This window comes from Pristiophorus japonicus, chromosome 7, assembly GCF_044704955.1.
Source record: "Pristiophorus japonicus isolate sPriJap1 chromosome 7, sPriJap1.hap1, whole genome shotgun sequence".
Lineage (NCBI taxonomy): Eukaryota > Metazoa > Chordata > Chondrichthyes > Pristiophoridae > Pristiophorus > Pristiophorus japonicus.
In genome coordinates this window covers 8,695,356-8,707,875 of record NC_091983.1, presented here as the reverse complement: position 1 = coordinate 8,707,875, position 12,520 = coordinate 8,695,356, and the positions used below count along the sequence as shown (strand labels likewise).

Genomic DNA, 12,520 nt, shown 5'->3' with positions numbered 1-12,520 from the left:
ATTTAGGAATTCTATGCCCTCTATACGTTTTACACTGATTATATCCCAGTTAATATTAGGGTAATTGAAACCCCCCACTATTATTTTCGCAATTGTTCTCATAGAATCATAGAAATTTACAGCACAGAAGGAGGCCATTTCGGCCCATCATGTCCGCGCCGGCCAACAAAGCGCTTTCCAACCTAATCCCACTTTCCAGCTCTTGGTCCGTAGCCCTGTAGGTAAGAAATTTCCCCTCCTATCTCCTCTATACCTCCCCCCAATTATTTTAAATCTATATGTCCCCTGTGCCAAGGGAAACAGGTCCTTCCTATCCACTCTATCCAGGCCCCTCAATTTTATACACCTCCTTTCCCTATTTTAACTTTTAATTTACATTATTTATTTGTAACTTCAAATGTTAATTTTCTCTTGTGCCTGCACTGTTCAGGAGCTTGGACCCACATACCTAAATTCAGTTCCTGATTAAAGACTAATTCAAAGTGTAGTTTTCCAGCTTATCAAGAGTCAGATAAATACACTTTACTGATCCTGTCATTATAACAACCGGGTTAAACTTGGACATGTATGAAGCACCCGACAACAGAGCTCATGAATGGATTCATCAATAGTTTTTTAACATCTGTAAAGCCTGGTCATTGTACTCTAGTCAATTCTGAGAAAGCTCTGTTCACATCCTGGGAATTCACAGCCAAACAGCAAGAGCCCAGCAACAACTGGTCATGCATAATCATGCAAGACCCATTCAAAATATATAAGACGTGTCACACTGTTGAAATGAAAGTGACTAGAAGACTGAACAATTGTTAAATGCAAACTATATCTACAGCCAGAATAACAAATCACACAAATGGTTACTTTAAGGCCAATATGTCAATAAGTTACTCAAATAAATTATCAAAACTAAATAGCTCAAAATTAATGATTCACTTGAAGACTTACTATTAAACAAATAGCAGGAGCAATGGTTAAATAACTCTAAATAAATAAATCAATCAACAAGCTTAATTACATTTTAGTTGTTTGCTCGAAGTTTCTTAAATATCTCTTGCACAATAACTTATTGAATACAAGTGTGTAAAATGTAGAATGTATAAAACACAACATACTGGTCCAGATCTGGAGAAGAATACATCTTGCTGAGTCTCTTCGACGGGTTTGTTGGCAATTCGTTCCACTGGGGCAAGCTATAAAAGTCATACGTTGTATTATTATTTTAGCCCAGATTATCTCTTGATACAGGATATACTGCATACGTTGCATTGGGCAAAAGAAACAGTATCCCTTATGCTGGCCTGGTCTGGGCTTAACTCAAGAACGTAGTTTGTATGCTCAATTTATTTTGTGACATTGCACTAAATAAAGACGGGACTGTTTTTGGGACAATTAGCTTAATTTTGTTTGAGGGAATTAATCTAATGCACTCCAAAATGCAACAGAGAACAAATAAAAAATGCTATGTGTACTTGAAGATACACCAACAAAACACACACCGTATATGGCAAGAAATTTACAACTGTATCCAAATGGAAATGTTGTTATGGGCGCGGGCTTCATATTATGCAGCTCTGGTTCTCAGCGACGCCATTTTAATTAGAACCATCACAAGAACACAAGAGCTTTGAATTTTCTTATTTAAAAACAGGATATCCTGCTTAGGGATGAAGGCTCATTTCTTGCCTACGAGTGCGCTACAGACCTCAAACAGCACAAGAGACAAACAGATACAACAAAAGTCAAAGGGGTACGGACACGGACCATTACAGATAAAGAACTAATTAACAGTCCTAAAAAGTATAAAGCAGAAACAGACCAAAACTTGATTATGAAAGGGCCAATTTGTAACTTGGGCTTTATCAAAGTTGAAATGTCTTTTTAAAAAATAATTTGAATGAGCAATCTGCAACACAGATAATTTTACAGGCTTGTAAATAATAAAAAATGGGGATGTTACTATCACCTTAACAAATTCATTCAGAGTACAGGTACCTCGAAATGTATCAGAAAGCAGGGGAAATGTAAGGAAGCTGCTGCAGCGTGAGGCTGTTACTGCTAACATTTGTTGAATCCTGTCTCCAAAAACCATCAAGAGGGTACAGTCTATTTAAACTCTGCAAAATTTATCTTAACCAGTTACTTGAGCACTGAAATTTGCAATTTTCAGAAAAGGTATATGGAAAAGCAGAATGTTCTGATCAAAGTATCATCAAACAGAGAAGTGTGTTTGTCCCTCTCCTCTCTTCCTGAGGTTGCTGATTCTTGTTGCCTCAACAAGTATGAGCTTTCCAAAATGGAGGTTCTTCAGGAGGGTGTCTGTACTGAATGTAGGCAGGCTCCGTGACCATGGGGAGCACTACAACGAAGCCTGATCGTGTCCTCACCTAACAGCAGTGTCAATTTAAGTCACTTAGGAAGCACTTAGATGGTGAGGAGGGAGGATCACAGGTTTCTATGGAAATATCAGCTAGATGGGCTGCATGGCCTCCCTATTCTGCACTTGTCTTTTGTGAACAATGACTCCCCAACAGAGATTATTGGGTAGCTTTCATCAGTGGTGGCCCTGGATTTTCACCTCCCTTTGCTCAATTGCCCATCCAGCAGAGATCAGGGACTGAACCTGGGATCGACCTGGTTTGCATGGCTCAATACGCACTGGATGGTGCCTTTACCCAATGTGCATGGGGGAGCCCAGCTTCGTTATTACTTCTCTGCTGAAATGCTCCTTCAGTACCCAAATTGAAATAGAGAATTGCCCTCCCTTTATTTCGGCATGGACTAATATTCAAATTTTACTGCTACAACCATTCAACTATCATAGGGAATTAAGTATGTCTCATGTGTTAATTAGATCCCACTTTACAAAAATGAATGAACAGTTCTATAAATATGTCAATGCCTATAACCACTGTATCAATCGGAGTGCTGCTATGCATCGCCGATCCTAGAGTTCCTGGTCTGCTCCCATTCTAAGGAGGTTCATTTAACAGAGCGAGATTTATAAGTTTATAATCTGTCTTCTTGGATTTCTCTGGAATATGTTGTGAATCAATTTAAAATTGTCACTCTGAAATTTATTTACACAGGTTTTCAACCATGGAATGCTTTGCCAACGTGAATGATTAAGGCAAACCACTGAATTTTTCAAGAGAAAGTTAGATAAATATTTGAAGCAGAGGAAGATGCAGGGCTATGGAAAGGGAGGACAGCAGTGGGATTAGTTTTGGATTGACACAGGGCTATGGGGAGAGTGGGGCACTGGGAATAGTTTCGGATTAATGCAGGAAGGCCAAGGTAGAGAGCAGTACTGTGGGATTCATTTTGCCTTCCTAACTATTTACTGTACCTACACATTAACTTTCTGTGATCCATGTACAAGGACACCCCAAATCCCTCTGAATATCAACATTTACTAGTTCCTCATCTTTTAAAAAATATTCTGCTTTTCCATTCTTCCTACCAAAGTGGATTATTTCACACTTCCCCACATTATACTCCATCTTGCCTACTCACTTAAATCGATAAATATCCCTTTGCCGCCTTTCAGTCCTCCTCACAGCTTACTTTCCCACCCAGCTTTGTATTGTCAGCAAACTTGGATACATTGCACTCGGTCCCCTCATCTAAATCATTGATATTAATTGTAAGTAGCTGGGGCTACTTACAATTGAGGCATTCTACTAGTTACACCCTGCTTTATTCTTACTCTGTTTTCTGCCCGTTAATCAATCCTCAAGCCATACTAATGTATTAACCCCAAACCCATCAGCCCTAATATTGCCTCTTGTGTGGCACCTTATCAAATGCCTTCTGAAAATCCAAATATATTACATCCCCTTATCTACCCTGCTAGTTACAACTTCAATTTGTCAAACACGATTTCCCTTTCCTAAAACCATGCTGCCTCTGCCTAATTATTGTGATTTTCCCACATGCTTAATAATAGATTCTAGCAATTTCCCTACTATTGATGTCAGGCTAACCAGCCTGTAGTTCCCTGTTTCCTTTCGAGAACAGTGGGGTTATATTTGCTACCTTCCAATCCACGGGGACCGTTCTAGAATCTAGAGAATTCCAAACGATCAAAACCAATGCATACACTATCTCTGCAACCAACTCTTTTAAAATCCTAGGCCCCGCCGAAGTTGTTGTCAGGCGGGCCCTGCCAAGGAGGTTGTCAGCGGGCCCTGCCAAGGTGGTGTTCGGGCGGTTGGTCCTGCCGAGGAGGCCCCGAGGTAAGGGCAGTGGCGGCAAGGCGAGCAGCATCGGGGCACCCGAGGACAGCAGGGTCGTCGGGTCCGGATTCCAGAACATTTTACGGATTTACGAACCTGCCACCGATCGGTCCGGAGTCCGGAACCTTGACGCTACACCTGTATTGTGTTCACTCTTCCCCAGAGGATCCTTTACTATATTATTATTAATTAACCCTGTCTCAATGCGCAATATTAGATTTCAAATGTCAAAATAGCCTTTTCCCTGCCTCGAATGCATTCCATGAACTCGTCCTCCAAGCTACTTTTGTCAATTTGGTTTGCCCAGTTTATAAATAGATTCAAGACCCCATAATTATTGCTTTACCTTGTTACATGCTCCTCTAATTTCCTGATTTATAACTCTGTCCAACACTACGATTACCGTTCGAGGCTATACTACTCCCACCAGTGTTTTCCGCCCTTTGTTATTTCGCAGCTTCACCCATACTGAATCTGCATCCTGATTTTCTAGGCCAAGATCTTTTCTCACAACTGCCTTTATCTCACCCTTTATTATCAGGGCTACCCCACATCCTTTCCATTTTGCCTATCTTTTCTAAAAGTCAAGTGCCCTGGAATATTTAGTTCTCAACCTTGGTCGCCCTGCAACCACGTCTCAGTAATGGATACTAGATCAAACCCATTTATCTCTGTGCCATTAATTAATCTATTTCGTTACGAATGCTTCGTGCATTCAGATATAATTCCTTTAGCTTCATCTTTTTCTATTTTTCCCTGATATGGCCTTAGTCACTAATGCCCTATTACCGTTATTAAACTCTGTCCCTTCCTGACACAATCTGTTTAATACCCAAATCGCTAACCTGCGCTATATCCTTGACTTTTCCCTTCAGACTTATAAAGTTACCGTTACAGGAACCCTCCATCCTCCTTATTACTCACGTCTGCTTAAATCAGAAGCACCATATCAGTAACTGTAATTTGATACAATTGTATAACATGAACCATCCCTTCTGTGTTTGGCTGAAATTGAAGCAAACCAGTCGCAGATTTGTGCATATATAACGTAAGTTTTCGACACACTGAAGCAGCTTTCCAAAGCTACAAACACTATAGTTATCTGTGTGAATCCTGTGCGAGTGTTACAGCTGTACATGTGAATATCTGAATGAATTATGGCTATACATGTCAAGAACTTGTGCAGGGATGCGATCGCACGTGCGGTGGGGGGCAATGTTGATAGGGGGGGCGATGGCGATCGAGCGCGTGGGGCGAGATTGTGCAGGGGGGTTGCAATCGCACGTAGGGCGAGATTGTGCGGAGTAGTGATCGTGCGGGGTTGTGATTGTGCGGGGGTGAAGTGTTTATTAATAATTGGAGACATTTGGCTTAGACGACTGCAGCCAAACTGAAGCTTATGTTTCTTGCTTTGTTTGTTGCTCATCCCTACTCATCTATAATGTTTCCTTCAGTCAATCTCAATTCACTGCATCATTTCTTACGGTACAAAAATCAATAGGAACATGCAACAATTGTATTATTTTCACGCTATAAATATCTTCAATCCTTGCAAGATAAATTATTGATGGTTTGAAAGGCGACTCTAAAATTTTTTGAAAAGTCCCAAATAAAGTGTCAAAAATCAAAACTCTTAAGGGTGACATGCTATCGAATAACCATAGAAAATTAAGCAGCACTTGCAGCCACCTTCAGAAGTTCGCCACTGCTGCAAAACACTTTTGTTCCTGTGCACAAGTGATGGAATGCGAGATTTACCTGCAGCTTAAGGTATAACAAGCCTGTGTCTCGCTGAGCTTCAGTGCAATTACAGGTTGAATCTCCCTTATCTGGCACCACCCCTCATCCAGAACCATTCCCAGCCACCAGGTGGCACATGCGCAGAACTCATACATGAACAAATTGAAGTCCTTCCTCACTGCTGACTCCCACAATAGCTGCTTGACCCCTCGATCCACCGCCCCCATCCACCCCCCACCCCCACGATCTCTCTGCCGCACTTCCAGCCCCAATTCAGCCAGCCCCGATATATCCCCTTGCTCAGTACCTGTACCATCCAATTTAACGTGACCATCCCTCGTCCGGCAAAATCCCTTATCCGGCGCAGGCTAGGTCCCGAGGGTGCCAGATAAGGGAGGTTCAACCTGTAATTGTTTTCAGAAATCATTGGCTTACAGTTACAGCGAGGATTTTTAAGTCATTATCTTTTTAGGAGCAATGACAGCTTGCTTGAAGCCGTCAGTTTTTACAAGATTTCTAGTTTGGCATATATGAGGAACGATACCGAGGACTATCGTTAAAACAACAGTGCTGGTGGCATGAACAAAATATAAATAAGAACATAGGAACAGGAGTAGGCTATTCAACCCTTCAAGCCTGTTCTGCCATTCAATTAGATCATGGGGCTGATCTATACCTCAATTCCATCTATCTGCTTTGGTACTGTAACCCTTAGCACCATTAACGAACAAAAATCTATCAACCTCAGTTTTGAAATTTTCAATTGACTCCCAGCCTCAATAGCTTTTTGGGGGAAGAGAGTTCCCGATTTCCACGGCCCTTTGTGTGAAGAAATGCTTCCTCACAGCTCCTCTGAACGGCCTAGCTCTAATTTTAAAGTTATGCCCCCTTGTTCTGGACTCCCCTACCAAAGGAAATAGTTTCTCTCTATCTACCCTATCAAATTCTTTAATCATCTTCAACATCTCAATTAGATCACCCCTTAATCTTTTATACTCCAGGGAATACAAGCCTAATCTATGCAACCTGTCCTCTTAATTTAACCCTTTTAGCCCCGGTATTATTCTGGGGAATCTGCGCTGCACGCTTTCCAAGGCCAATATATCCTTCCTGAGGTGCGGGGCCCAGAGCTGGACGCAGTTCTCCAGATTGGGTCTCACCAGAGTTTTGTCCAGCTGTAACATCACTTCCACCCTTTGTATTCCAACCCGCAAGATAAAGGACAACTTTCCATTAGCCTTTTTAATTATTTGTTGTAGCTGTCTGCTAGCTTTTAATGAGTTCTATACTTGAACCCTAAATCTCTGCTCGTCCACAATTCCTGATTCTTGCCATTTCGAAAATACTCTTATCTTTCTTGGGTCCAAAGTAGATAATCTCACACGCAACCAAATTGAATTCCATCTGCCACAGTTTTGCCCACTCACATAATCTATCATTGTCACTTATGTATGGAGAAAGTAAAGTGTGACCGTAGTCTTTTATTGCAGGTCTCCAGAGTATCTCTCCAACCTGTGAGGCCTCCTTAAATACCTGTGCTCCCAAAGGATTATGGGATCCCTTGGGTCTCCAGGGGATGAGCACTTTGGTGGCTGTACAGAGTAAATACAAGTTTACATATATAACACTTCCCCCACTGCCCCCCCACCCACTAAGTCAATAGTGTAACTATTTACAATGTGAGGTGATCTAGGGCTCTTGCCCTCGTTGATCGTCTCAGTGTGAAAGCTGGTATTGTTGAATCATTTGTTGGGCCCTCGCTGGGTTGCTGGGCAGCTGGCCTTGCTGGGCTGCCTGGTGTGTTGGGTCCTGCTGGGCTGCTGTGGATGATGGGTTCCGCTTCGTGGTCAACCGTGGTGCCAGTTACGACTGGTGTGAATGTTGGGGAATCAAAAAAGGAAGGGTCCAAGGTGGGTTGCTCAGGATAGTCCATAAATCTGAGTTTGATTTGGTTCAAGTGTTTCCGGTGAATTAGTCCATTTCAAAGTTTGATCCGAAACACCCTGCTTCCCTCTTTGGCCATGACGGTGCCGGGAAGCCATTTGGGACCTTGTCCATAATTTAATACAAATACAGGATCATTGATTTCAATCTTGCGTGACACATTTGCGACATCTTGGTATGCACTTTGTTGAAGCTGCCTGCTCTCTATCTGTTCATGTAGGTTAGGGTGAACTAACAATAGCCTGGTCTTAAGTGCTCTTTTCATGAGCAGTTCAGCAGGTGGGATCCCAGTGAGTGAGTGGGGTCTCGTGCGGTAGCTAAGCAGGACTCAGAAATAGACTAGTCTGCCTTCAGTTACCCTCTTCAAGCCTTGCTTGATGGTTTGCACTGCTCTCTCTGCCTGACCATTGGACACTGGTTTAAATGGGGCAGATTTGACATGTTTGATCCCGTTGCGGGTCATGAATTCTTTGAACTCAGCACTGGTAAAACATGGCCCGTTGTCGCTCACCAGGACATCGGGTAAACTGTGAGTGGCAAACATGGCCCGTAGGCTTTCAGTAGTGACAGCGGACGTGCTAGTCGACATTATCTCACATTCAATCCACTTGGAATACGCGTAGACAATCACAAGGAACATTTTGTCCAAGAACGGGTCTGCACAGTCGATGTGTACCCTAGACCACGGTTTGGAGGGCCAAGACCATAAACTTAGCGGTGCCTCCCTGGGTACATTGCTTAGCTGCGAGCATGTGAACGCAGGACTCTAAGTCCGCATCGATACCGGGCCACCACACGTGGGATTTGGCTATCGCTTTCATCATCACGATGCCTAGGTGGGTACTAGTATGGACGTCATTGATGAAGGTGTCTCTGCCCTTCTCGATTGCCCCACAGAAGGCAGTCTGCTTGTATAGACATTTCATCTTTGCGCCGCTGGAATGGCTTTATCTCTTCCTGCATTTCCACTGGGATACCGGACTACGTCCCGTGAAGCACACAGCTTTCGACTAGAGATAATCAGGTTTTGATCTGCCAGGCAGTGCCGGGTGATTGCTCACTCTCAAATGCTTCCATAACCATGGCTGGATCTGCAGGCTGCGCCATTTCCACCCCCCTGGTGGGCAGTGGCAGCCTACTGAGATCATCGGCGCAGTTTTCTGTGCTTGGCCTGTGGCGGATGGCGTAGTTGTATGCAGACAACATGAGCGCCCATCTCTGGATGTGGGTCAATGCGTTGGGTGCTTATCCCTTTACTCCCTGAAAACAGGGATATAAGTGGCTTATGGTCGGTTTCCAATTCGAATTTTAGCCCAAACAGGCATTGATGCATTTTCTTTACTCCATAGACACATGCTAATGCTTCTTTCTCAATCATGCTGTAGGCTTTCTCAGCCTTAGACAGACTCCTGGATGCAGAAGCAACCGGTTGCAGTTTCCCGAAATCATTAGCTTGTTGCAATACACACCCGACGCCATATGACGATGCATCACATGCTAGTACCAAACGCTTACATGGATCATACAACACAAGCAATTTGTTTGAGCATAACAATTTTCTCACTTTTACAAAGGCATTTTCTTGGCTTTTGCCCCAAATCCATTAGTCCCCTTTCCGTAGTAAGACATGCAGTGGTTCTAAAAGTGTGCTGAGACCCGATAAGAAGTTACCGAAGTAGTTCAGGAGTCCCAGAAATGACGGCAGCTCTGTCATGTTCTGTGGCTTCGGTGCGTTCTCTATTGCCTCCGTTTTCGCGTTGGTGGGCCTGATGCCGTCCGCCACAATCCTCCTCCCCAAGAACGCCACTTCAGGCACCAGGAAAACACACTAAGCGTTTTAGCCTGAGCCCCACGCCGTTGAGTCGACTAAGAACCTTCTCCAGGTGCTGCAGATGCTCGACTGTGTTCTAACCTGTGACCAAGGTGTCGTCCTGGAGGACCACGGTGTGTGGGACCGACTTCAGTAGGCTTTCCATGTTTCTCTGGAATATCGCCGCCGGTGATCGGATTCCAAATGGGCATCTGTTATAAACAAAAAGACCTTTGTGCATGATGATGCAGGTGAGAGCCTTCGATGATTACTCCAGTTCCTGCGTCATGTAGGCTGAAGTCAGATCCAGCTTCGTGAACGTCTTTCCTCCCGCCAGCAAAGAGGTCTTTGGCCTTTGGTAGTGAGTATTGGTCCTGCAGGGAGAAACGATTGATAGTTACTTTGTAATCGCCACAGATTCTGACGGTGCCGTCTCCCTTGAGGACTGGCCTACTCGTTGAACTTGATCGGTGAAATGATGCCCTCTCTTTGCAGCCAGTTTAGCTCGATCTCTACCCTTTCTCTCATCATATACGGTACTGCTCTCGCCTTGTGATGGATGGGTCGTGCCTCCGGAATTAGGTGGATCTGCACTTTTGCTCCTTGGAATTTCCCGATGCCTGGTTCGAACAGCGAAGGAAATTTGTTTAAGACCTGGGCACACAAAGTGTCGTCAGTGAGCGATAGCACTCGGACATCACCACAATTCCAGCGTATCTTTCCCAGCCAGCTCCTGCCAAGCAGCGTGGGACCATCGCCCAGTACCACCCAGAGTGGTAGCTTGTGCACCGCTCCATCGGACGAGACATTTATGGTAGCACTGACGATTACAGGAATCAGTTCTTTTGTGTAAGTTTCGTGCGAACTGGAGTTAAGACTGGCCTTGAGGCCTTGTTGCACCACAACCTTTCGAAAGTCTTTTTGCCCATGATGGACTCCATTGACACTGGGAGTCCATTTAGTTCAACATTATCAGGGGACAATTCGTGGTGAATGTGTGCACACCACCTCGGCCTGAGGCTCTGGTTTGTCGTGATCCTCCATGGATCTGTCCTCCTCTGCAACATAGTGGTTTGCAGGTTTAGAGGATTTGCCGATCGCCTGCACACTCGTTGGAGGTGTCCCATTGTTCCACAGCCCTTACAAACGTACCCTTTGAATCGGCATGAATAGAAACGATGATCACCCCTGCAGCGCCAACAAGGTGTTAATGGCCTTGCATTCATCACCCTTGATGGTGGACTCAGTCAGCTGCAGACATGTAGCTGAAGGTATGTGTGACCTGCCCTGTTCATTACGATTCGAAAACATCACTTTGTTCACAGTACATGTAGCAGCACTTGTGTGCTGAGAGTTTTGCTTCGTATTGTCACTGGTGGCAATGAACGCCTGGGATATCGCTATGGCCTTACTCAAGGTTGGGGTCTCTACAGTCAAAAGTTTGATAAGTATGGTTTCGTGGCCAATGCCAAGTACGAAAAAGTCTCTGAGCATGTCCTCCAAATTCACAATGTCCTGCAAGGCGACTTAGCTCGGCGACATAACTCACCACTTCCTGGCCTTCAGACCTTTTGTAGGTGTAGAACCGATATCTCACCATCAGAACGCTTTCCTTCGGGTTCAAATGCTCTCGGACCATTGTGCACAAATCGTTGTACGATTTCTCCGTGGGTTTCGCTGGAGTGAGCAGATTCTTCATGAGGCCATACGTTGGTACCCCACCGACTGTGAGGAAGATCGCCCTTCATTTGGCAGCGTTCTCTTCCCCATCTAGCTTATTGGCTACAAAGTATTGGTCGAGTCGTTCCACAAAAGTTTCCCAATCATCTCTCTCAGAATTTCTTCAGGATGCCCACTGTTCTCTGCATCTTTGGGTTCGCTATCTGTATCTCGTCACCAGTTGTTATGTATGGAGAAAGAGTCAGACTGAACACTGAGCTCAAAGTAAAGTGTGACCGTAGTCTTTTATTGCAGGTCTCCAGATTGCCTCTCCAACCTGTGAGGTCTCCTTAAATACCTATGCTCCAAGGGATTATGGGATCCCTTGGGACTCCAGGTGATGAGCCCTCTGGTGGCTGTACAAAGTAAATACAAGTTTACATATATAACAGTCACTTTGCAACTTTCTGCTCTCATCTACACTATTTACTGTGCCACCTAACTTGGTGCAGTCAGCAAACTTATGATATAGAGTTCTCTATTCCTTCATCTAAATCATTTATAAAAGTAGAAAAGCTGTGGCCCCAGGGGGACAGGAAGAGTCACATCGTGCAATTTGAGAACATAGCCATTATCCCGACTCTCTGTCTCCTATTTCCTAACCAATTCCATGTTCAAGCCAATAGGTTGCCTCCAATTTCATGCACTCTCATTTTTTTGAACAATCTATTATCAAGAACCATGTCGAATGCTTTCTGGAAGTCCATGTAATAAACGTCCACAGACACTCCCTTATCATAGAATCATGGAGCACAAATGGAGGCATTCGGCCTCCATGCGAGTATCGGCTCTTTTAAAGAGCTGTCCAATTTAGTCCCACACCCCAGCTTTTTCCCCATGACCCTGCAAATTAATCCTCTTCAAATACATGTCAAATTGCCTTTTGAAAGTTCCTATGAAATCTGATTCTGCCACCTTTTCAGTGCATTCCTGATCTTAACAACCCTCTGTGTGAAGAAAAGTCTCATGATGTCCCCTCCAGTTATTTTGCCAATTCTTTTAAATCTATAACGTCTGGTTACCGACCCACTTGCAAAAGGAAAAATTTCTCCCTATTTTATCTATCAAAGCCCCA

The 12,520-nt window shown here is 44.0% G+C and overlaps 1 protein-coding gene across 21 annotated transcripts in view; it reads right to left on the bottom strand.

Moving 5' to 3' along the window:
- The window catches only part of rims1a (regulating synaptic membrane exocytosis 1a), a 908,397-nt gene that overhangs the window by 675,701 nt on the left and 220,176 nt on the right, over positions 1–12,520 (bottom strand). For 19 of the 21 annotated variants that reach the window (XM_070884742.1, XM_070884748.1, XM_070884749.1 and 16 more), the window contains exon 2: positions 1,110–1,187. The exons of the other annotated variants lie outside the window; for them this stretch is intronic. In XM_070884742.1, coding sequence (XP_070740843.1) covers positions 1,110–1,187 — 78 coding nt within the window. The remainder of the gene's footprint in view (positions 1–1,109; positions 1,188–12,520) is intronic. 21 annotated transcript variants of the gene reach the window in all.